The sequence below is a fragment of the Amblyomma americanum genome, chromosome 2 (assembly GCF_052857255.1).
Source record: "Amblyomma americanum isolate KBUSLIRL-KWMA chromosome 2, ASM5285725v1, whole genome shotgun sequence".
In the NCBI taxonomy this organism is placed as follows: Eukaryota; Metazoa; Arthropoda; class Arachnida; order Ixodida; family Ixodidae; genus Amblyomma; species Amblyomma americanum.
The window spans coordinates 132,366,634-132,392,545 of record NC_135498.1 but is presented as its reverse complement, the minus strand read 5'-3'; the positions used below and the strand labels follow the sequence as shown (position 1 = coordinate 132,392,545).

The 25,912-nt window shown below is 47.5% G+C and overlaps 1 protein-coding gene across 2 annotated transcripts in view; it reads left to right on the top strand.

Annotated features, from left to right (window-relative positions):
• Positions 1-9,918, top strand: part of LOC144121810 (monocarboxylate transporter 12-like) — a 32,756-nt gene extending 22,838 nt beyond the window's left edge. For both annotated transcript variants that reach the window (XM_077655213.1, XM_077655214.1), the window contains 3 exons: positions 172-502; positions 4,085-4,620; positions 7,479-9,918. In XM_077655213.1, the coding sequence (XP_077511339.1) occupies positions 172-502; positions 4,085-4,620; positions 7,479-7,645 (1,034 nt within the window). In that variant the 3' untranslated portion in view covers positions 7,646-9,918. The remainder of the gene's footprint in view (positions 1-171; positions 503-4,084; positions 4,621-7,478) is intronic.
• The last annotated feature ends 15,994 nt before the right edge of the window (positions 9,919-25,912 follow it).

Here is a 25,912-nt window from a genome sequence, read left to right as displayed (position 1 = left end):
GGTTATGAGCTCCTATAAAGGCGCAGCGAAGCCCAGGCAAGCGTTCTAACAAAGTTTTCATGTTGTGTACTCAGTATACTCTTTGGTTTTAATACAGAAGATTAAGCGGGAAATCGTTTTGCTTGGTCAAACTCATAGTCACTCACACGAAACAACTTCCCTGTCGCCCAGGATTGGGACACGGAATCTTCCTCACTTCGTCCGCCGTCTACACGTTGCTCCACTTCGATAGATATCGATCTGTGGCGACGTCCTCCATCTTCATCGCCTACGGCATATCGGCAGTCGTCAGTCAGTTCGTACTTGCCCAGCTCGTGGACACTTACGCTCTCGACGGAGCGTTACTTGTATACGGTGGAATACTCATGAACTCCACTGCGGTCGTCCTGCTGGCTAGAAACCCTACGCCGACAAGACTCTGGTGGCAACGAAGCACACAGGACTCTTTGCTGAATGGGTGCCCCAAGCCAACGTGTTATAATGCGCTTACCGACTCAAAAAGGTGAGAAACCTTCGTTACATCCCCTTTCTAAACATTGCGCGCTTGCATCATCATCCTCATCATCATCAGCCTCACTAAACCCACTGCAGGGCAAAAGCCTCTCCCATGTCTCTACAATAAACCCTCTCCTTTGCCAACTGCGCCCACCCTATGCCTGCAAAGTTCCTAATCTCATCTGCCCCCCTAACCTTCTGCCACCTCCTACTACGCTTGCCTTTTCTTGGAATCCAATCCGGTACCCTTAAAGACCAGCCGTTATCTTGCCTTTGCATCACATGCCCTGGCTAAGCCCATTTCTTCCTCTTGATTTCGACTAGGATGTCATCAACACACATTTGTTCTCTCATCCACTCTGCCCGCTCCCGGTCTCTTAACGGTGCACCTATCCCTTTTCTTTGCATGGCTCGCTGCTCTGTCCTTAAATTAAGTTCAAACTTTTTCGTTAGCCTCCACGTTTTTGCCCTTAGGTGGGTACCGGTAAGATACACCTGTTGTAAACATTTCTCCAGGGGGATATTGGTAACCTGCTATTCATGATCTAAGAGAATCTGCCATATGCGCTCCACCCCATTCTTATCCTTCTAGTTATTTCCGTCTCACGACCCGGATCAGCTGTCACTACCTGCCCTAAGTAGACGTATTCCTTTACCACTTCCAGCACCTCGCTGCCAATTTTTAACTGCTGGTCCCTTGCTAGACTGTTGAACATTACTTCCGTTTTCAGCATTTTAATTTTTAGACCCACCGTTCTGCTTTGTCTCTCTAACTTATTGACCATGATTTGCAGTTCATCTCCTGAGTGACGCAGCAAGGCAAGGTCATCAGCGAATCGCAGGTTATTTAGGCATTCTCTATTACCTCTTATCCCCAACTTTTCTCAAATAAGGCTTTCATACCTGGCTGCTAATGTCAATTTGCCCGGTTCACAAAACTGATTGACTTCATTACATTGGAATAAAAGGGGGGGGGGGGGAATGGGGGGCGCTATAGAATCCTCAATACCCATTCATTCAACAAGTTTATCTGAAATTAAAAACGCAAAAAGCACGCAATGTTAGCGCTATGCTACGTAAATTGCGAACTATTTTGACAATGATGGCTTTGGGAGCTTTTGTGGTAACTGTGGCTTCGTGTAACGCACGTTCACCATCGTTCTAACGCTGCGCTGAATCTGCAGCGCGTATTGGACTTAATGGAACACGCGTTCTTATGATCGTGGTGCTGCATGCGTGGTCATTTCAACTCGTCCGAGTCCTATATAGCACCGCTCTCCACTCTTGTAGTCCTTAGTGCGCTTCGCCGTCACACGCGAAGCGCACTAAGCGCATCGCGAAGCGCATCTATCATCCCATTTCCCATAGCTCTCTCCCGTAGGCTGTTCTGTCTCCACCCATCGTAGAGTTCGCCTGCGCCGCAACATTCCACATTATATCCAGGCACAGGCTAGCTTTGCGAGGAACACCTGAAAATGTATCACACTACATGGGCTGACCAAAGCATGCCAGCCGCCCTAACAATCCCAAACGCACAACATGAGCAATGGGAGGCTGTGCTGCCCACCTCAAAACTGGAGTATCAAACAGAGCCCTTGTTCAGTGGGCCGTAGAGGCCCTGGACTAAAGGCCCCAGCCGCCGATTCGAGGCGCGCAAAGCTCTTTACTGAATTAAATATTCATCACTCCCACCGCAACTGGCAGCTTAGCCATGACTCTGTTTTGCCAAGCCTCGGTAGTTTCCACCTCCTTTCTCGTGTCCCAGGCTGTTCTCCTCTTCACCCTCTTGTCACGTGCTGCCGTGCTCATGGCTACCTGGCCTGTTTTTGCGTATATCCTTGCCCCTTCAAACGATTCACAGCCTATTCTAAACTGCTGTTCACTTCAAAGAGATTGTTGAATAATAATTATTTTCTACATCATATTTTTTAGACCCACCGTTATCGTTTGCCTACCTAGGCTCTCGATGATGCTCTGAAATTCGTTCCTTGAGTTACTTGGCAAAGCTCTGTGAAGGTTATTGGTGTATTCTCTAACACGGTTTACCCTCAGCTCTTCCCATTTCGAATCTCTGAATGCCTCCTTTGAACACCGAGTGAACACTACGCACACAAGTCTTCTTTTTGTCACATGAGCCATGCTTTTTCCCAAATGCAGAGAGCGGGCGGAGATGTCAGAACTTGTGTGTGAACAATGTTTCCTATGCGTTATTGGGCAAATCCAGCTTTCTCCCTCAAGAATTTTGAAAATTGGGAAATTGTAAGACACTCTCATGGAAATATTTTAGGCAATCGTCCATTATTCTGATACGTAGCAAATATTTTTTTTCAGTATTGCCAGCGATCGCTTCGAACAATAAAAACTGACATGAAAACCAATGCGGAAAGGTTTTGATGTCAAAAACGTGAATAGAAGAAAAATACAAGACTGCCGTCGGGTGACCAGCGAATATTTTGATTGTTATAGTGAAAACTTGCACTAATAAAAAAAACTGCGTTCATAATCGATTTGCGCTCAAAAACGCTTTTGTCGATAATTGCTTGGTATGACGTGAGTACTAGCGGAAGCAAAGCTGAAGATTGCCGCTCCGCTAATAGCTGCATTCTCGAGTTCTTAAATATCAAGAATGGCGATGTGCTATGGCACCTACCATAGGTACTGACATAGGAAATACAAGGCTTCAGACGAGCTTTTCTTCTAAACACTGTCCCGGGCTACGAGCGACAAGGATTGGGCTGGTGACTTAAGTTATTTGAACTCAGAAATAGACATAGACGGCTTCTCGTGAACGCACTGCAATGGAATCAGACCGCAATAAAATGCCCGGCTGGCGTGATATGAGACTGCGGTTTATCAGCCAGTAAAAGATCCGCCGGATGGTATGCTCCCGAGTGCGCGAAAAATAAAAAAAATCTATTATCAGAGCGCTCTCGGCCAGGAGAAATGGCCGAGTCGAGTGGTTTGCTGAAGGTTTTGAACGACCTAAGCATAAGAATGAAGACTTAGCCGTCCTGCAAAACACACCATTTGGCTTCCGTTTTATTCAAGTGTATCTTGGCCCGAACATCCCCTGAACAGATTCTGCATCTGTCTATTTTTCTACAAATTATCATGTATATGCCACGAATAACGTCACATGTGTCTCTGAATGGACACTGACTCTGATGTGGACTGGAGTGAGAAGGCGTGAAGCCATCGAGCAATCTATGACTGCATGTATTCCTTACCTAGCATTTGCACTGCACACCACCAAGAGCTCCTTTCACCTAAAAAATAAGCAGAAAGATGCCTGCGGCTTTGTGTGGATAATGCTACGTGTGCTCCGTATACCTGTAGATAAACTGAGAACGTTGGCTATTTGGACCTTTTACATTTATGTTGTTCGGACCAAACGTCATTTAAGATAGGTTACAATCAGTCTTTTTTCCGCCATCATCTCGACTTTTCAGTTAAAGGTTGCAGCTTTATTCTCGATTCTGCGCACTGCATGCCTATGATGCAAATCAACGTCGTTATGTACATGTAAATTTATTTACAGGCGCGTAATATTTGTTCATTTTCTTTGTCGTTTTCTTCTCGTTCCATTTAGAAAGCCCGGAGCGACGGAAAGCTGTCAGCCTACAGAAAGGCCGCGTCAACTTGAGAGCGCCTCCTTGAAGCATGTCCTGGAGCTCTTCTCTGCACCGGCATTCTACGTACTTGTGGTAGCAGTCGTAGTCGGAGACTACACGGCTGGCGAGTACTCCACGACAATCGTCGATTATGGCATCGACAAAGGCATTCCACTAGAAAGCGCAAAGCATCTCGTAACGTTCGCTTCGATGGGTCAGCTCGCTGGTCGTGTTGTGGTGCCTGTGCTGGCAGACTGCCTCCCATTCAGCCGACGTCCCCTCTACGTGCTCAGCTTCCTTTGCATCTTTGCGTGCATGGTGGCGATGCCGCATGTGTTCAGCTTTGGTGCTATATTTGTGCTGGCAGCCGTGACTGGAGTTTCCCAAGGCTATATTTTGTGCATCAGGTACGTGCTCATTGCTGAGTTCTTGGGAGTTCAGCGGACGGCGGTCAGCTCAGGCATTGTCGGCGTCGTCATGGTGCCGGTGTCCTTGGTGAGCCCGTCGATAATCGGTAAGTAAAAGGCTGCTTCCTTCTACAGTACTGTTCGCAAAAAAAGTAGAAAAACGGTTTGTTTACATGGCATAATTAAGTGCACCCAGGTCTGTAAACGCGACGTAAATGTCCTAAATATTGAACATGCTTAATAAAACTATTTTTATTAACATTTGATATTTGTGTCTGTCGTTAAAATGCTTCCCAAAATGCGGCCACATATGTTCAAAAACGCCGCCTGTTACTTGCGCTGAGATAACGAGAACATGGAGTGACCATTACATTCTCCTAACAATTCAGTTCAGTTGCTCAAAATATTCAATGAATGTGATTACCTAATTATATTTGGCATACTGCAGCGTTCAAAAGAAGCGCTTATGGTGGAGTGCTGCTTGTAACTTCGGATAGATATGTGCCTAATTGATGCTAAAGCCCCTACCAGACTTCACTGAACTCCGTCTGTCTAGATGAGGTTAGTGCCGATGCTTTTAAAAGCAGAAGGCGGGAGTACGATTAAAGTACAGAATTAAATGCCTGATGCGAGGCAGCCTCGATGCTCTTTCACACCGAGCGGCCCCTAGTGTCCTGCAAGCCCACCACCTTGAAAGTGTTGAGGACGCATTTTTTTTTCGTGGAAAAAAATTCTGATGCACCGTAAAGTCATGGCAAAAGGGCATGCCGATGCGTCTCAGTGCTGCCGCAGGAATAGTTAATGAGCGCTTTTATTTAGCTCACCAAAGAATTTTCTCTTCGCCGCCGTCTCTCGTTCCGAAGCACACTCTGGTAGCGCGTGCACCTTGAACTATCCTCCGAAGCCCAGTTCAAATTCCATTCGCTATAAGAACATGCATCGGCTTGGAGTAAATAGAGTGCTCCCTCACTCCTCTGTGTTGTGCCCTGGACAGCCTCGATCCTCGCTCATTAACAGAGCAAAAGGTCCTCGGTCCGTGGCCACAACAGTCGACTGCCCTCAAGGCATACAAGGCACTATTTGCCTACTTGAGAGTGACTGAATTGAGTGACAAATTGTGACAGCGTTGTGCGTGTGTGTGTGTGTTATGCCTTTTTCCCCTTCTCTCTTCCTCCTTTTAGTCCCCTAATTCCTCTTCTCCAGTACAGGGTAGCCAACCGGAACCCCTTTCTGGTTAGCATCCCTGCCTTTCCCTCCTCCTCTTTATCTATCTATCTATCTATCTATCTATCTATCTATCTATCTATCTATCTATCTATCTATCTATCTATCTATCTATCTATCTATCTATCTATCTATCTATCTATCTATCTATCTATCTATCTATCTATCTATCTATCTATCTATCTATCTATCTATCTATCTATCTATCTATCTATCTATCTATCTATCTATCTATCTATCTATCTATCTATCTATCTATCTATCTATCTATCTATCTATCTATCTATCTATCTATCTATCTATCTATCTATCTATCTATCTATCTATCTATCTATCTATCTATCTATCTATCTATCTATCTATCTATCTATCTATCTATCTATCTATCTATCTATCTATCTATCTATCTATCTATCTATCTATCTATCTATCTATCTATCTATCTATCTATCTATCTATCTATCTATCTATCTATCTATCTATCTATCTATCTATCTATCTATCTATCTATCTATCTATCTATCTATCTATCTATCTATCTATCTATCTATCTATCTATCTATCTATCTATCTATCTATCTATCTATCTATCTATCTATCTATCTATCTATCTATCTATCTATCTATCTATCTATCTATCTATCTATCTATCTATCTATCTATCTATCTATCTATCTATCTATCTATCTATCTATCTATCTATCTATCTATCTATCTATCTATCTATCTATCTATCTATCTATCTATCTATCTATCTATCTATCTATCTATCTATCTATCTATCTATCTATCTATCTATCTATCTATCTATCTATCTATCTATCTATCTATCTATCTATCTATCTATCTATCTATCTATCTATCTATCTATCTATCTATCTATCTATCTATCTATCTATCTATCTATCTATCTATCTATCTCTCTATCTATCTATCCCTCACTCCTGAGATTCATTAGGAGGCGGAAGTTAAAGGAAAAGAGAAGGAAGAGCAAGTGAAAGCGCCGGTCTTGAAGATACAGCACTCCATTAGCGGGTCTTTTTAATGTAATTTTTAGATATAACTTAATAACCAAGGACAGAACCATTAACAAAGGTTACTCTCTGTTTAGAGCAAAATTAAGGTCTCCAACCACTTCTCCTGTAGTTACCCGTAAAAATACACAAAGTTCTAGCCGCTGCGGTGGCTCATTGGTCATGGTGCTCAGCTGCTCACCCGAAAGACTTGGTTTCGATCCCAGCTGTGGCGGTTAGATTTTTATCGAGATAAAATAATAGAGGCCTGTGTACTGTGCGATGTCAGTGCACGTTAGAGAACCGCATGTGGCCGAAATTATCCGGAGCACCCCTGATAGCCTGAGTCATTTTGCGTATTAAGAACCATAAAACCAAAAGCCCAAAAGTCAACGACAAGGTTTTACGAGCATGAGTGAAAGTCACCACACGCAGTTCCCGCATTTTTTACTGTAATTCTCGGCTCACATCCGAAGTATTTGCAAGAAAGAGCAAAAGGAAAGGCGTGCATTCTTGAGATTGATATACGGAGCGGAAATAAAATTCGTGCATGACGCTAAGCGTACCGTGGATAAAAGGAAAGCCTGAGCGGAAGCTGTTTGCAAAATGTCTGCAAACCATGTTTCATGCGCTTTTGTACTATGAAATTTACGAAAGACAGTTGCTATAAAGTGTTCGGCTTTCTCTACATCTGCTCTTTGCTTAGGTCTTTTTTTTTGTTCTTGCAGGTCAGTTTCGGGACGCAACAGGCTCCTACGACGGCTACTACCGAATGCTTGGAGCCATGTGCCTTGGGGCCGCAGTTCTGTTCGGAGTCTACGATTTATACAGCCGACAGAAAGCTAAACGGACTCGTAACGGCAAAGAGCAGAATCTCGAGGACAACAGTGTTTAGTTGTATGTTCGCAGTACTTTTTTTTCCCTTTGGAGCTTCTTTTTCTTATCGCGAACTGGAGGAAATTCTCGCATATGAATACTTCGATGCCAGTAAAACTGCGCTGGTGTGCAGCGCGCAGAAGTACCCATGTTCTCATGTGTCTTGTCGATCACATTTGCCGTAAAGATTTTTTATTGCGACTTTGGAGACATGAAGCGTTGTCTCAGCAAGAATGCCACAACGAGGCCATTCTTTGAAAGGATTGATGACGCCATAATTTCGGAACAAGCAGCCTTTCGGCCTTTTAAAAACTTTACAGTGACACAAGCATTCTTTTTTTGGAAAACAGACCTCCAGCCTATTTTTCTCGGAGAAGAAACGCAGCAGTGTGGATTGCTTTATACAGCGACGAAAAGTACTTTAAGAAGCTCTAGCCGCCGCAGTGGCTAAGTGGTTATGGTGCTCGGCTGCTGGCCCGAAAGGGACAGGTTCGATCCCGGCCGCGGCGGTCGAATTTCAATGAAGGCAAAATTCTACAGGCCCGTGTACTGTGCGATGTCAGTTCACGTTAAATAACCCCAATTGGTCGCAAATTCTAAAGCCCTTCACTGCGGCGTGCCTCAGAGCCAACGTCGCTTTGGGGCGTTAAATCCCCGTAAGCCCTAAACCACCTAATAAGCTCTAGAGCAAACAAGCGCGCGCAAAATTTGCTTCTCAAAAATTCCCAGCTGTACCACTGTTCCTCTTGAAGCAGAAGCGATACCGATAATTGTGCCGCAACTCCTCGAACCCCCCAGTCGAAGACTACATGCCTTCGGCGTGAACCGTGGCATACTCTCGATGTCAGCCCATTCACGACTCGCAATGTGCCTATGGTCCTCCTCTGCCCGCCTGTTCTTTCCCGCTCAACGCGTGTACGCTGAAGCTTCTGCCTCGGCATAGTGCGAGGGGCACTTTTTAGACGAAAGGATAAACATGCAGCTTAATGGTATCTCGGTAGAAACAAGAACGAAAAATCAATATTTGATTCAAAGGAAGTGTCTGTTGGTCCGTTAATGCAATAGAGTGGATTCGATTGCCCGAACTGACTAACCGTGGCTAGCTGCCACATTTGGCTTTATTCTTGTATTGTCCTATGTATGTCACCCCCCACCCCTATATAATACCCTGTGAAGGGTCCTTAAGTATCAATAAATGATAATGATAATTAGATTGGATAAAAGGGAAAGGCAGGCTAGTAGGCGGTTTTTGTATGCATATTGTAACCGCTTGAACGACAAAAGATGAAGAAACACCGTCCTATTCGTCGTATCCGTGATCCGTCCCGTCTGTTTCTTTCTTCGTGTGGTTACAATATACATGCATTAGATTAGGCAGCCTGGAAGTATTCAAGATTACTTTGTGCAGAATAACACAGGAGGGGAGGGAGAAAGACGCACACACACACACACTCCCTCCCGTCCTGTGTTATGCTGTGCAAAGTTTTCCTGAATATGTCGCTACACCCACTGGTCCAACGTTCTACCCTATTAATCTGCAAGTATATATGGACTGCATCTGGCAGAGACTATGCTTAATGAGAGGTCTCTGAGAGAGGTATAAGTCAGACTGTGGACGTAATTAGGATGATGAAAAGTTATCATTGTGAACACAAGCCAACAGTGATTTGTGACCGAACCTCAGTGATGGCAGAAGCTAGTGTCACTCTTTTCTCTTTGTTTCCGGCATGACATTCTCGTTTAGAGCGCTTCGCTTTAATATAACGGCATTGTCGATATCTGTAGCATCCGGAAGCTTGAACGTCCACAGCCTGACCGATAAACATGTCGTCCAATTTCACTTCAGCAATAAGTGATATGTCGATGGTTTGAGAGAGGCTCTCAACAATAAGCGTTTTTATTGATATGACTCGAGAGATTGCCAGGGTGAGTATTTTAATGGCTGGTGAATCGCGATCAGTCCTTCATCGTGTGAAAGGACACATTTTGGATCGATTTCAATCTATTCTGCTCAATCCTGCCATGCATCAACTACCTCAACTCTCCATACGTTTTCAGTAGGATAGATTTTTTTTAACTCCTCAAAATTTAAGCTCTCATGACAGAGCACTTTCATGTCCTAAAGCGGGGCACCGTGTCTGTGATTCTGCGCTAATCCGCCCAGAGTTCGCCAGAAGCTGTATTTCAAGGTAGTAAGACATCGCAACTTTGGTTTTAGCTATCGTCAGTGTCAAATTTTTGTACTTTTTTCCCGCGGTGGAATTTAGTGAATAAACCCAGTTCTAAACTTTACTTTTCTTCACGTTTTCTTAACACTCCAGGTGACAGTAATGAGGATTGTTTAGGTAGCCTTGACTGACAACACAGCGTGCGGAAAACACTGCCGCATTTTTTACCGTAAACATACCTGAAGTCATTTGATACTGAACAGTGTGTGCCGTAAGCAGCCTTTGGTAGGTTTATTTTCGTAAACACAACTTCATTAGGAGCGTAAAGCAGAAATTCTGTGCATTAAAATATGCTCTCTGAACACCACGACTAACACCGCTGATTTTTCGCACGCTCTCAGGTTGCGCACAGGTGCTCACTCCGCACCAAATCAGCCTAACCACAGAGCCTCTTGCTAAAGGCGTACTTTCCAGAATTCAAGCACAGAAAGGACAGCACATAGAAAGGAGAAGAATGGGACATGCGCAACTAGCAACACTTTTTTTTCTCATTTGATGAACAGCTCCTTAAATAGCTTGAGGTGACGGTAAGGGAAGTAGCGCATGTCCCGTCGTTCTTCTTTCTATGTGCTGTCCCTTATTGGGCTTGAATTCTGGAAGCTATGCACCAACTTGCCACGCAAATGTGTTTAATTTGTCATCCGTCGAAGTGGCGTAGTTCAATGCTTTTTTGTAGTTAAAGAACCGTATCTATGGAAGCGTTCGCATTTTTATAATGCCATGAAGTTTTTGAAGAGTAGTAGCTCGCAGTAAGAACAAAGTAAAGTGTAAGTCTTTCCTAATATAATATTGTTACGTCCGGGGGTTTATTCAGACCAAAGCTGGGATCGACTTGTCAAACACAGGACGCAACCAACCACCTCGTTCTCCTCGTCTACATACTCAGCGATGCCGACCAAATAGACCAGGCATCGCCTCTTCATGGGCGTCATACTTCCCCCTACGCAGACGAATCCCATAGGGCAAGTCAAAGCACCGCGTGAATGGTAGGGCTTCAGCCATGCAACGTGAGTCACGTCCGTTCCTGCAGAACGACGGCCGCTTGCCGTGAGACACGCTATGCATAGTAGTTGAGCACGCTAATTTTCTCAAAAACAACATAGGGTCCGTCGTAGTGGCAGAGCAGCTTCCGGGAAAGCCCCCGCTTTCGAACAGGCCACCAGAACAAGACCAAATCACCAGGACTGTAAGTGACGTGACGGCGGTGGCCATCGTAGCGCGCTTTGGACCGATCTTGGGAGGCAAGGATACGAAGGCGGGCGAGACGCCGGGCCTCTTTAGCGAGGTCTAATTGTCTCGGCGATGGAGGGGTCTTCATGAGGCTCGGCAGAAAATGGTAGTATGGCATCCAGGGTGTAGCGCGGAGGGCTCACACATAGTAAAAAGAAGGGGCTGAAGCCAGTGGTCTCATTTTGCGCGGTATTGAAAGCGTAGGTGATGAACGGCAGGACGCTGTCCCAGTTTTTGTGTTTTGAGTAAACGAACATTGACAGCATGTTGGTGATTTTTCGGTTCGTGCGCTTAGTTAGCCCATTCGTCTGGGGACGTTAAGGCGAGGAATGGCGGAACTGCGATGTGCAAGGACGGAGAAGCTGTTCCTGATGTCAGCGGTGAACTACCGACCACGTTCACTGAAGATAACCTTTGGGAGTTCATGACGGAGAACTATGGAGCGCAGCATAAACGAGGACACATGATACGCCGCAGACGAGGGTAGGACGGCCGTCTCACAATACCGAGTGAGGTAATCAACACCAACCACTGTCCATCGGTTCCCATGATAGGATTTGGGTTATGGGCCAAGGAGGTCTATGCTCACTTGCTCGAACAGTGTGACTGGTGGTGTTACAGGGGAAGCTGACCAGCAGCGACGCAAGTAGGGCGCTTATATCGTTAACACTGAGTGCAGCTGGCGACATAATGTTAAGTCGCAGCCCGCATTTTCGGCCAATAGAAGCGGGCCTGAGCACGGTGGAGCGTTCGAGCCGACCCAAGATGTCCAGATGTAGGGTCATCTAGCATGGCCTTCAAGACGGAGGTGTACAGGCTCTTCGGTACAACCGGCAGGAAGCGCTGGCCTGCAGAATATTTTTTCTTCCTATGCAGACTATCTCGCAAGCAGAAGTGGTTTGCACCGGAGAGCTGGCTCTTCAGTCTCCACAAGAAGATACCGCAGGGTCGAATCTCGCTGCTGTTTGGCTGGGAATGTGGTGAGGTTGGGAAAAAACGGTGAGACTTACGCGACGCAGTGGTCGAAATCATGAAAGTTATACTCCGTCTCAGGAAGGGGCAGCCGCGAAAGACAGTTCGTATCAGCGTGCCGGCGACCGTTCTAGTAGATGACTGCGTAGTCAAACTCTTGTAGCCGGAGAGCCCACAGTGCAAGGCGCCCACATGGGTCACGATAGTTAACCAACCAGCAGAGGACATGATGGTCGGTGACGATTGTGAACGGCCGTCTGTAGAGATACGAACGGAAACGCTGCGTGGCGAAGACGACGGCGAGGCATTCCTGCTCGGTGACCGTGTAATTGCGCTCCGACTTTCTGAGCGAGCGACTTGCATACGCAACAACGTGCTCTTTGTTGTCGCAGCGCTGGACGAGCACAGCGTCGAGGCCAACACAGCTTGCGTTGGTATGAATCTCTTTGGGGGCGGAGGGATCAAAGTAGCGAAGTACAGGGTGGGACGTGAGAAGGAATTTTATTTGGCAGAAGGCGGAGTCGCACTCAGGGGTCCACTCGAAAGCCACATCTTTCTGAAGCAGACCTGTCAGCTGGTATGCGATGTCCGCAAAGCGATGGAGGAAGCGGCAAAAATATGAACACAAGCCCAAGAAACTTCGCAACTCTTTGACAGACGGTGGAGGCTTAAACGATTCGACAGCTGCAGTTTGGGCTGGACCAGGTCTGACACCGTCTTTGTCAGCGAGGTGTCCAAGCACTAACGCTTGGCGCGCAACAAAGTAACGCTTTTTAGAATGAAGCACAAGGCCAGCTTTGTGCATGAAGTCCAGGACGAAAGCTAAACGGTCGTTGTGCTCACTGAACGTCTCTCCGAAAATAACATCGTCAAGGTAGCACGTGCATATCTCCCATTTCAAACCACAGATTATAGTGTCCATAAATCTCTTGAAAGTGGAAGGCGCATTGCAAAGGCCGAATGGCTTTACATTAAATTTATAAAGGCCGTCAGGGGTAATAAACGCTGTTTTCTGTTTATCCGCGGGATGAATGGAAACTTGCCAATACCCCGACCGTAGGTCAATAGTAGAGAAGTAGGACGCTGAAAAAAGGCAGTCGATTGCATTGTCGATTCAAGGAAGAGGGTGTACGTCTTTTATTGTTGCGGCATTTAGACGACGGTAATCCACGCAGAAACGCCATGATCCATCCTTTTTTTGAACAAAGATTACTGGAGCATCCCAGGGACTCGAGGACTCTTGTATAACACCTTTGGTTAACTTCTCCTGCACTTGTTCATTGATCACCTTGCGTTCAGACGGAGACTCGGTAGAACTTTTGTCGGATCGGATGCGAGGCGCCAGTGTCAACCCTGTGCAGGGTCCGAGACGAGGGGATGGAAGATGCGCCGCCGGGCTGTAAAAAGTCGAACACAGTGGAGTGTCGACGTAGGATGGCCAACAGAGCACGGCGCTCATGCGTGGAAAGCGAGTTGTCGATCATGCGAAGAAACTTTGACTCGTAAAGCTGTGGTGCTGCTGCGTCCAAGGCGGCGGTAGCCAAGACAATGGATACCGGCGTGTCGTGGCTGCATGACACAAACTTCAGGCCTTCAGGCAGAACTACAGATTCTGTCGAACAATTAACTGTCCAGAGTTCAGTGCTTCCGTTGGTGACGGAAACCATGGCATGAGGAACCACGATATTCTCCCTGGAGTTCAAGTGGTTCGGCTCCACAGTCACATCAAACACGTCGAGAATGGAATTGGGGCAGGAAACCGGTACGCATACAGCCGAAAAAGGAGGCACGAAAGTATCTCTGGGTAGCACAGAACACACATTCTTCACTGCCCGAGCCTTCCACAAGGCCAGAGGTGCAACATTTGCCGACGTTCAGCTCACCGACGTTGAGCTCACCGGTGTGACAGTCGACGTTAGCGCCACACATCTGCAGAAAGTCCAGGCCAAGAATAACGTCTTGTGTCGACCGGGCGAGCACCGCAATTTCCGTGCAGAACACTTCACCACTTAAAGAAACCTTAACACTACACACTCCAACTGCAGGCAACGATTCGCCACTCACACCACTAAACTGGACATTTTTGTGCCATCGAAACAAAACGTTGCATCCGAGACGACACAAACGCAGCACTCAACAGAAACACTAGCCCCGGTATCCACTAAAGACATCAAAGGTACTCCATCCGCTAGCACATTCACTTTGTTCCGTGACATCACTACAGGCAGGGGCATCTCTTCCGGGGGCAGACGTCCAGCGACCTCACCCCCAGCGGTCGCGTCATCTAGTTTTCCGGTTGAGGTGAGGAGAGGCGTAGGGGCGAAGGAGATCGACGAGTGCGGAAAGCCGGAGGCGGTGTCACACTTCTATCCGACGCCGGCGAACAATTCCGCATTTGTGCAGGCCATGGGATGCCGGAATAAGACGTGTAGGATGAGTACCGAGCAGAAACGGGTTGGTAATTCTTCCGCGGAGGGTAGGTAAAAGAACCGTAACGAGGTGGCATTCGTCGGCGGGAACAAATTCGCGAGATGTGACCGGGTTGACCACGGAGGTAACACACGAGAGAGAAACCAGCAGCAGGCTGCGCCGGCAAGTAGTCATCATACGAAGGACTGGGCCGAAAGTTCTCGTCGTATGTGACCGGCGTAGGCTGGTAAAAGCGCGACCGGTGTTCCGGTGGCGATCGCGGTATGTTGCTCGGCCGCAGTCCTCGGGGTACCCGGTGCTCCTCAATGTCCGCTGCGTTAACGGCGGCTTGCGGAGGAGGGCATGTGGGATACGCGGGAGGGAGAGCTGAGAAATTTCGTGTGATTTCCAGTTACCTGGTCAACTCTTCGCGAACGATCTGGCGGATTGTGGAAGTCAGATCACATGACGATGATGTGTCTACAGCTGCCACCGTCGTCACCCTGGCCAAACGGCCAAATTTCGGTGTGTTGCGACGCATTTTCAATGCCTCAAACGCGCGGCAGTGCTGGATGGCATCGAACAGGGACTCGAGACTTTCTTTTGCAATAAAAAAATTATCGACGTCTTGTGCGAATCCTTTATAAAGATGGCCAACTTGGTCCTCTTCTGTCATGACCGAAGTGATGACCTTGCATAACTTCACAATTTCCTCTATGTACTTTCTACACGTCTGACCGGGAAGCTGAGCCCTGTGCGCAAGCGCTTGCTCAGCCCACTTCTTCGCGACTGAGTAGCCGAAGCACTTCTTGAGCTCCTCTACAAAGTGGTCTCACGTCGTGAAAGAATCCTCGTGGTTGTCATACCACGTTAGGGCTGTGTCGGTTAGGGAACACACGACATTTGCAAGCCGGGCGGAGGAGTTCCACTTATCGTAGCGACTCACGCGTAGGTAGTAGGTGAGCCATTCATTCACGTCGTCGCTGGTTGATCCCGCGAACGACCGTGGCTCCCTGTAATGCTGCCACGAACTGCTGGCCTCAGACCTCGGAGCGTCGCCTTCCGAGAACATCATGGGCACAGAAGGCGGCAGACGAGCAATGCCACGACTCCAGCGAGAGTGAAGCAGAGGATCTGTCTTCGGAGAGCCAGTATACCCCGCACCTCTGCCAAGATATTATGTCCGGGGGTTTATTCAGACCACAACGGGCGACTGAAATCAGCTGGCATCGACTTTCCAGGCACGAGACGCAACCAACCACCTCGTTCTCCTCCTCTTCTACGTACTCAGCGATGTCGACCAAATAGGCTAGGCATCTCCTATTCATGGGCGTCACAATATTGTCAGTATAAAATCTCAGAAGATTTTTTAACAAACGCCACGAAGCTCTTACCTACAAACAAAATATTTCGTCGAACCATTTCATATATTCCATTGGATGATTTTATATATTGCCAAGTGTCGGTGACAGTGCCGGGAGAAATAAACGAACAGAGTTGCATAGAATTCAAACTGTGTACTGGGCGGACTTGTGCGAAATAAAAAAAGAAAAAAAAAACAGCTCGGCGGCGGCTGTGGCAACCACGGTACTCTGCGGGCGTCGAAGAGAATCATCACAGCCATCTGTCGCACTCAATTTAATGCTGACTTCATAGGTACGGTGCGAAAACAATCACAATAATCTGGAACCATGTAGATAGAATTTCGTGTGGCTGCAGTCGTTCCACATAACAGTGGTGCCATCGCGTGTCAACAACAAAAAAGAACCGATAATTCCGCGCCCATGTAGATCTGTTGGGTAGGTCTCTCTGGTGGTTGAATCGCCAGCAGAAGCTCTGCAGCTGTTTTTGACGGCATTTACTGATGTTATCAGTCACAACTACTCTTCACGTATTGGGCGACATCAGCGGAAAGACAGATGAGAGTAACGCTTATCCTGAATTACACGGAGAGTGCAACTAAAACAAGTGAAGATTTTAGTTCATTATGCAAGGCATCTAGAATTTCCTAATGAAATTTCAGAAAGAGGAGAAAAAGTAGGGAGGTTAACCATAAGAATAACCGGTTTGCTACAATGCACGGGGGAAAGGGGTGAGGGGAGAAAAAGTTGGAGAAAATAGAGTTGCAGGAAATTTAAGTCACTATGCATTGTCACAGCGTTCGGTAAAGTCACAGCCTGTCGTGCAGGCCTGAATTCCACAAGAAGCGGAGCAGTACCTTGGAGGCCTTTACCACAGACAATCGCCGCGGCCGGTGGCCGAGAATCTTCGTTTCCTTCAATGGGCGCGGATCTAAACGCTCCAGTGCACGGCAGGGAGACTGCCTTTTGGCGCTGTAGGCAGGGCATTCACAAAAAATTTGGGCTACAGCCTCAACACACCCGCAGATAACACGCGCAGGGCTATGAGCCATTTTTAATCCGTGTGATTTGTGAGCCCAATTTACAAAATACCATCCCAATTCGGGCTATGAAGCGTTTGCATCCTGCACGCACAGTGGAAGCAATATGGTCATCCTCTACATTCGAAGAAAGCTTACTTATGTGCACCATACGGCTCCCCCTCACGACCATAACCAGTACGTCTGTACAACGGTGAAACGGCGCACCTTGACGTTTACACTAAAGTTCACAAAGACGACAAGAAGGCAGGCGGTCTGGTTAGGAGCGAAGCTGTTCTTCACGAGGACGCCATTGTGAAGACAAAAGGAGGCTAATTCCCGGTAACAACCCATGTTGTTGATCAAGACTTACTTTCCAGGTATTTGATGAGGCGCGGCGGGTCAACGTCTGGGGCATTCATGTTGCACGAAAACGCTGGTGGTTATTGGCCCCAAAAAGGTGCTTTCGTAGGTTCCTTTTGGCGACTTCTCTATACAAGGGCTCGCGGCATGCAGCTTTCAACCTACGTCTATAGACTTGCAGAAGTCGGTGATGTCAAACAACTGTAGGTGCAAGGTCAATCGAGATAGGCGGCGGGAGGGGTCACTCAAACTGGCAAGCCAACGCATGACGTGTTGACTTTTGACATCCTTTAATAGCCGCCTGTACAGATAAGGGCAAAATTTTTAGATAGCCCTGATAAAGGCGAGGTACTCCTTCTCGATCGTTGAATAAATAGCCTCGACGTTCGACAGGGAACAGCTACCGTACGCGATTACTTTCTCCAGCCTGTCGCTTTTCTGATTGAGGATTGCGTCTACGCCCACGCTGATTTCGTCAAAATGAACTTTAGTGTCGGCGTTTTCGTTAATGTGCCCGAGGCGCAGAGTAGACTGTAAACTACGCTGAAGTTCCCGCAAGGCCTCCATTTGCGGCAATTCCAGTTTGAATGCCACTTCTGCCTTTGTTAGTTGGATCAGAGGATCGGCGATAGACGAAAACCTTTCCGCAAACCATCTGTAATTAACACACTGTCCTAGAATTCTGCGGATGGCGTTCTTGTCACCAGGCTGCGGGGAAATGGGCAATAGCAGGCGTCTTTAGCGGTTTGGGGCGCACACTGTTCTCAATGATGATGTTGCCTAGAAATAGTCGCTCCTGGCAGGCTAACCGGAAATTCTCAAGGTTCAGGGTAAGTCCGTAAAACTTTATTGCGCCCGGCACTGTCTACAGCCTATATCTGTTTTCGCCGAACCTCCTCCGAAACACCGGACGTCGTCTCGGTAAACGAGACAGGAATGTCACTTGAAGCCTGCCTCAACACCATGTTCATTACTACTCAAGATTTTCTAGGCGGGAACACAGCCTGAAGGGCACTACGATGAACTCGTAAAGGCCGTACCCGTCGTGATGAAGGCTGTCTTTCCTCGTTCTGTTTGCTCGACCTCAATCTGCTGCTATACGCTGTTCAGTTCCATGGACGAGCCGTGCATGGCGTGGCAGTGTCAATCTAGAGTGTAGTCGAATGCTTGGAATGGGTAGAAGTGTTTTTACATTATGGTTTTCAGTCGTCGGTAATAGACGCCAGAACGGCAGTGCGCCGTCTTTCTTTTTCACCAGAACAACAGGTGCTGCCCAAGGGCTCTTCGATGGCTGGATGATGTCGTTATAAAGCATTTCGTCCACTTCGCGCCGAATAGCTTGCGCTCTTGCGCCGACACGCGGTTATGGCTTTGGCAGAGATGTCAGGGGCATCCGTCGGTTACAGTTCGGTGGTTTGGAAACTGCTTTTGTTGAACCTTCGACGATGACGAGCAGCATTCGAGTAGTTTGGAAGAAAACAGCTGATCTGGTCTTGTCTCTTGCGGGCACGGCTGAGTTTACGTCGGTGATAGGCGTGTGGCCTTCCTTTGGTCAATCTCCTGGGGGATATGATGCGAAATGTCGAAGACATCTCGAAGGTCCGATTGTTCGCTTAAGAAAGCGATCGATATTCCCTTGTTGATGTATCAGTATTCGTTGCTGAAGTTTGTCAGCAGCATATCAGTCTTTTCACTCGAGGACCGGGTGATCCCTTTTCGATGCCACTCTTTCGGACTGGAGAAATTGTGTGTTGCCCTCGATGATACGGCCGATGTCCTAGACATTACCTAATCCTTTGGAGACGACGCTTCACTACTGGGGTATGACGCTGAATTATTTTTTAAGCGCACTGAAGGCTGTATGATCATCTCGGAGCTATCTTAGAGCACCTCGGTGAATAGGCGCTATAGCAGCATTCTTCAAAAACGTGATGGACATAGATTGAAGGTCAACGATCGCTCGAAGCTAAGTAAAAATTATGTGCTTAAGATCGCGTCTCATGGGCCTTTTGTGGAGAGATACGAAGGCAGAAGAAGAGGTATGTACGTACATTAATAGTCGCTGCTTGTGGATTGCCTAAATAGGGTAATAAGGTTGCCTTCAGTGTGCGTATTTGCGCGATGTCCCAAATGGTCGTCACTTTCTTGAGCTGAGCTGCAAACGGTCCACTGATGAAAGTGTACTGCTTTCCTTGGTCAACCAAAGCAGTTACCGCACCGCCGTCGATAGCCACTTCAAGTTCGGTGGTTCCTGTTCTCGCAATGCAGGTTGGTCTTGAAGTTAGACTTCGGCTCTGTCAGGTGCTGAGATCGCGACTGGGCTACGTCATTCTCGTTCTTCTGGGCGCCGCGTCATTTTCAAGTTAGGTCGCGTAGCTGTCGGGCTTACCTTCAGGTGTGGCGCCTTCGTAGTGGATTCGGCAGGGTCACGCGTCCTGATAGGTAGAGGATGTTCGTCGTTTTGTCGGCAAAGAACCTCACCTCGAAATTTTGCATTTTCTCTGAGTTCTACGGGACCTTCCTCGCGCTGCCGCTGCGGGGCTACGCCCTCGCGACGTGAACCACGTGGCTGACGCCGATGGGAAGCGGGAAAGACAATTCGGCACGTGCCCTTCTTGTAGCAGCGGCAGCGGCCTTACGCCGCAGGACCAGCACCAGCCGTTGAAGATGAGGCCGAAGCGCGGTGGAATTGAACTCGCTCCTCGTGCCGGCGTCACGCGCCATTCGACTCCACGTCATCAGACGTTTTAGCACTTCAGCCAGTAAATCGATCATTTCCCTCATTGTGCCAGCCTCATACTGATTGGCGCGACAAACTGGTGACTCCGGACGCCCGCTCGAACACCCCCCCCCCCCCCGCCCCACCATGGCCAACGCCGATGGCAACGCATCCGCTCTGCCCGGTGACGGACCCTCCAGCGCCGTCTCTGCACTATCCCTTCGCCATACCCAGTTCTCGCCGGCCGATCATCAACTCTGACTCGCTCAAGCCAACACCCAGTGAACTGTTGGCCGCATCACCACCCAGGCGCAGAATTTTCACCACGTCGCTGCGTTGCTACCCCCTGAGATTGCCGCCGAAGTCCGCGACCTCCTCAAAGCTCCACCCGCCTGGGCCCCGTTTGACACGTTGGCTGCTGAGCTCATCAAGCGAACAGCCGTCGCGGAACATGGCCGCCTGCAGCAGCTCATCTCCTACGAAGAACTAGGGGACCGCAAACCAGAACAGTTGATGCGGCGGCTGCAGCAGCTCCTGGGCGACAAGGCTGCCACCTTCGACCAAGCCTTCCTGCGTGATTATTTCCTTCAGCGCTTGCCGTCGTCGGTCCGCCTGGTGATCGTGCCCGGCCAAGGGTTGGTTGTCTTTGGAGAAGCTCGCTGAGCTGACGGATTCTGTCATGGACGTTTCCTACTCCGCAATTTCTCTCGGCGCAGTATCCAAGACTTCCATCCCGTCATCATCTTTTCCCTTCCGCGTGGACCTTCAGAGCCTCCGTGACGACTTCCATGCCCAGATGACACATATCTCCGACAAAATAACCGCAATGTCGACCTCCCGCTCTCTTTTCCTTTCCTGTCGCCAGGCCTCACCCTGCCGACGTATTGCTACCCCACCTCTTCAAACCAGCAAGTGCTGGTATCATCGCACCTTTGGTGCAGCAGCGCGTCGGTGTACCCCTCCCTGTCGCTTCCAGGGAAACTTCCCACGACACCACTGGAAGCGGCAAATGGTGTCGCCCGGACAGCGGCCGCTTATTCTTCATTCGCGACCACATCTCAGGCCTTAGTTTTCTCGTCGATGCTGGAGCAGTGTTGCCGAACCGTGGGAATTTTTCCAAATCGTGCGAAAATCAAGCCACAGAGGGTAAAAGAGAATTTCTTTAATAACCCATGGAAAACGTAGGAAATTTTCGTTCCTCTAAAATCCGGTGTTCTAAGTGTGCTTTCTCGGGAAATTGTGCAGAGATGAAAAGAAAATGCTGCAAACATGGCGGCCTGACTAGTGTCGCCAGAAGAAATTTGGCTTGGTGTTTCTCTTTAATTTGCTGCCAAGCCTTGAATACAGAGCCCTGACCCATTCAGGTTCATTCAGGCTTCGAGTGCTACGTCCTTGGTTTTTTTTTCAGATATAGTGGCATTGGCTATCCCATTAATTCCTTCCAAACATTCCCAGCTTTTTAGTCAAACCATCCTCTATGTACGCATGTTGTTGTAAAGGAATTCTCGAAAATTTCTACGGTCTAAACAAGAGACGCTAGAAAGGAAATGGAAGTGGTCAAGCTAGTCCCCGTCCCAACGCAAAAACTAACAAGGACGGAGTGGTGATTGACGATATTGTGATCAAGAACAACCCAGCCCTGTTGTTCATTATTATGATGACTTCGAAATGTGGTGGAATTCAACTCACTCCCCTTGCCGGCGTCACGCGCCGTTCGGCTGCACGCCATCAGACGTTCTAGCACTTCGGCCAGTAAATCGATCATTTTCTTCATTGTGCCGGCCCCATAGTGATTGGCACAACACTCTCGACGCAGGTTGTCAATTTTTTCTGGGCGTTGCCTAGGCTTTCATTGTGATGCGTGGATAGAAAAACCGTTTGCCTGATTGATTGATTGCTCTCACATATTCACCCAACTCGCGAGTGGAATTAACAAAGTAATTATTGCAATGATTGATTGATTGACTGATTGCGGAAAGAACTACATAATGCTTGCCGGAGTTTAGAAATGATTTTGTTAAAGCAGTTTTTCCTCTCCTTCTGGAAACCCGCAACGTTTTGGCTATGAAATAAAATGTTCGCAATGCAAGGTCGCAGCACTGTTTGGTGTCTCGGTGACATCGGTGCATTACCTTACCCGCCGTGGTGGCTCAGCGTTTATGGCACTCGGCTGCTGACCCGAAAGACGCGGGTTCGATTCAGACTACGGAAGTCGAATTTGGTGGAGGCGAAATTTCAGAGGCTCGTGTACTATGCAATGTCAGTGCACGCTACAGAACCCCAGGTGGTTGAATGTTCCGGAGCCCTTCCCTGCGGCGTCCATCACAGTCTGAGAGCTCTCAGACGTTAAACCTCCATAAACCATATATTACATTGATATGCGGCACATGAACCCACCCGGAGCGTGCGGACCTTTCTCCAGAAACTTTCTCCTATGCGCAGACCCCACAGAAATTCGCACATCCTCCCACGACTGGACGTATAATGTAATTAACGGAGGCTGAGTAACATCACGACGGAACGTGAAGAACAAGGAAAGAGCGTGCGTAACACGTAAAAAAGGGTGATAGTTAACCGACGCCATCTTAAATTTTGGTTCTGGTGCCGCACGACAATTGAAAGCTCTTTGCACTCATGTTGCAGAGGTAACCTTCGAACATGCGACTTATAAACAAAATTCCTGGTACTTTTTTCGGCATTTATGCCAGTTCTGCAACGCTGCTTTCCTATCATATGCACCTACACCCAACACTTTGCTGCAGTTTGAACAAAGGTGTCACAACATTCAACACTGACGTGGTTAGCCGGGAGACAGGGCTCCTCAAAATATGGCGGTTTCCATTACTCCCTCTCCATGGCACATATATCCATGAAGAGTGGTAGTTGTATTACCCAAATCTGCCTGTCTGCGTTAATGCAAATGGGGGTTAAACGAAGAAAGCAGGAAAGGAAACAAAAAAGAGAAAATTGAAACACAGTTTTTCAGGAAAATAACCGCGCAGTAACTCTGAGGGAAGGCATTAAGGTGAGAGTGAAATAAGATGGACAAAAAGGAGTTCTCTAGTGGAGGGCACGAGATTATTTTCGACCACCTGGGGAGCTTTACGTGCACTCACATCCCACAGCAGAGCGGCACCTATCGCTAGTAAATTTTGCGACATGGAGCGAAAAAAAAGCGCTTATGAAAAGCTTGCAGGCAAAGCAATCAATGCACTGCACGTAAGACGACGAAATAGCCAAAATTATTTAGCCCATACCGCGAAGGGTGACTACGTTTTCGAAACTCTAGAAATGAATATGGGTATCACATTCGGTAGCCTACACATATCTTAGTAACTAGGAAGGCTGAGAGTAAAAGTAAAAAATTAACCATTATATAGTTATGAATAATCTGCGCGAAAAAAAAAACGGGGACAGAGACAGGAAACACGTAAAAACACATAGCGGAATGTGCATGCCCGTGTTTCCTGTCTCTGTCCCTGTTTTTTTTTTTCGCGCAGTTTAATCATGAACGAGAAGCACCAAATAGCCCGCCAGAAAACCTTTCTTGAATATTAAAGTCTAGTTAACCATCGCACTTGTTAACGACGCTTAGATATACACTAATGCGCTGCACCGCTGACGACTCCGTGCCGAGAAAGCTCCCTTCAACACAAATATCTTATTTGTGAAAGTTGCAGAAATTATAATGTGAAACATCCAATATGGCTGCGCAGCCCTGACTCTTTGTTCATGCTCAAAGCCGCCGGCACGAGGCTTCATCTCTATATCTGTCGTGCGAGGTACGACCAGGTTAAAGATCAATAATCACAGACAAGCGCAACCGCTTCCACTCTGATCGACATTGTTGTGGTTATTTGCAGTGTTTTATCTCTTGAGTTCATTGTTAGCTTAAAATACAGCAGGGCGGACAGCCGCGGTCATTGTTTCCCTCTGCAATCGCGGAGTACGCTCGTTGCTATCACCACCGCTGTCTGGTTCAGTTGTTTGTGGGCCCAAGTGAGCCCCGATAAAGCGGACATTGTCTACGGCGTTGTCGCCATCACATTATAATATTTTATAGACAGGTTGTGTGTAGTGGTTCGAATTGGCATTTTGCCACACTTAGCTTTGCGCCAGGCTAAACGACCCCACCTCATGAAAGTGAAGCATCGAGAAGATAACAAGCCTCGATAGACAATCTGCCACACTAAAGGAATGACTTAACAGGAAAGGAGTCGAAAATGTGATGCTTAAGTTTTCTTCATATGGCTATGGTTGATATAATGAGAGTGCCTTATATTGTGGATTAATTTCGTGCTGTTTGAAGATCACCCAACCTCATTCAATGCACGTCTTCTTGCAATTCATATCGTGTACCATAGCGCACCGTACCGTGCTGTACCATACCATACCACACCATACCACAGCTGCTACGGAAGAGACTTCTCTTAGACCTCAAACCTGCCTACCATACTGTTCTATACCATACCAAACCAAGTTCACGTTGAGGGACAAATGGAAAACCACTGTGCTGTCTGCCACGGGAACGTCGAGTAGACAGCATATGACGCTGTGCAGGTGGATGGTGTGCAACTGAGCGATTTGTGCAATCACCGTCGCTATAGCACCCACGCACGCAGACACGCAGAGTACCCGGTAAACGTTTTCGGGCCACCGTGCAAACTCTACGCCTTAAATCTATCATGTGACAAAGAATAACACTGACGCGCAGCCATGGAGGGAACGCGGTCTAAGTGCTTTTGCCATTACAAAATCTTCTGTGAGCCAATACCGCAATAATATCCACAACTGTATCCTGCCTCTTGCAATTGAAGAATGGATTTCATTACCAGGCCATATTGTTATAGAACGCGATCCATATAAGTTCCGGAAGTTGCTTACATCCTATTTGAAAACATTATGTGGAGAAATTCTTGCCTGCCTCTGTTTACTTTACTGCTGCAGTTTTCATACTTTGTTAATGCTTATTTCAAGGTTTTGTATATATCCTGCTGTTCACTAATTGTGATAATGTTTGACAGTTACCTACGTTGTTGTGTTCGATGTTCCCCCCCCCCCCTTATGTAATGCCCTTCCAGGGTTCTTTAAGGGACAATAAATGATGATAATGATGATAACTGACAGCGATTCACCGCTGCACTTGAGCTCCTCGCGGAATCCAAGAATGACTAACCGCGCGTATTACGGAACCGATGAGCCCCTCCGTAGCTCGCCGCTTGCTTCACGCGTAGCGCAGAAGCTGTAGATGAAAGCTACGCAGCATGTGCTCCACCTAGAACCTTAGAATCACGTGTAGTAAACCTCTATGTGTGTCCTGCCTATTCCAGCAAACTACCTCACATGCATTAAGCGGGCAAACAGTATTTAACAGAATCACTCTAAGCTACTTCTGCATTTTGTAAAACAAATATTTTTATCAATAATGAGATTGGCGCTTGGTCTTATATTAGTATAATTCTTGGGCATATTAACGTTTTATATCAAGAACTGAACAGCACAGTCAGAGTTCGGCTTTGAACGTCATACCTTCAGTACGACGGGATACGCAACAAACCGCTCTTGGGGCGCAAAAAACTTATCTATGGAGTCATGCGTGCGAGGGCAATGTTCTGTGGCCCCTCGCATGATGCTTACGTGGTTCAGTGCGCTGATAGTAGCAGTGAGCTTCATTTCTTTTACCTCATGGCCGTTGGCGCAGCCAGCGCCGTCCTATTTTTAAACTTTTCATTCATTGACGGCGTTTTAGCGACATGTGCAAAAAGCATTACGTGTCTTACGTTGGCTGTTTTCGTGGCGGGCTTTCAAAAAGAAATTGGTTTCGTTTGGTTTATGGGGGTTCAACGTCTCAAAGCGACTCAGGTTATGAGGGGCATCGTAGTGAAGGGCTCCGAAACTTTCGACCACCTGGGGTTCTTTCACGTGCTCTGACATCGCACACTGCACGGGCCTCGTCCCTGCGTCCCTTTGCAGGACGCCTGCACA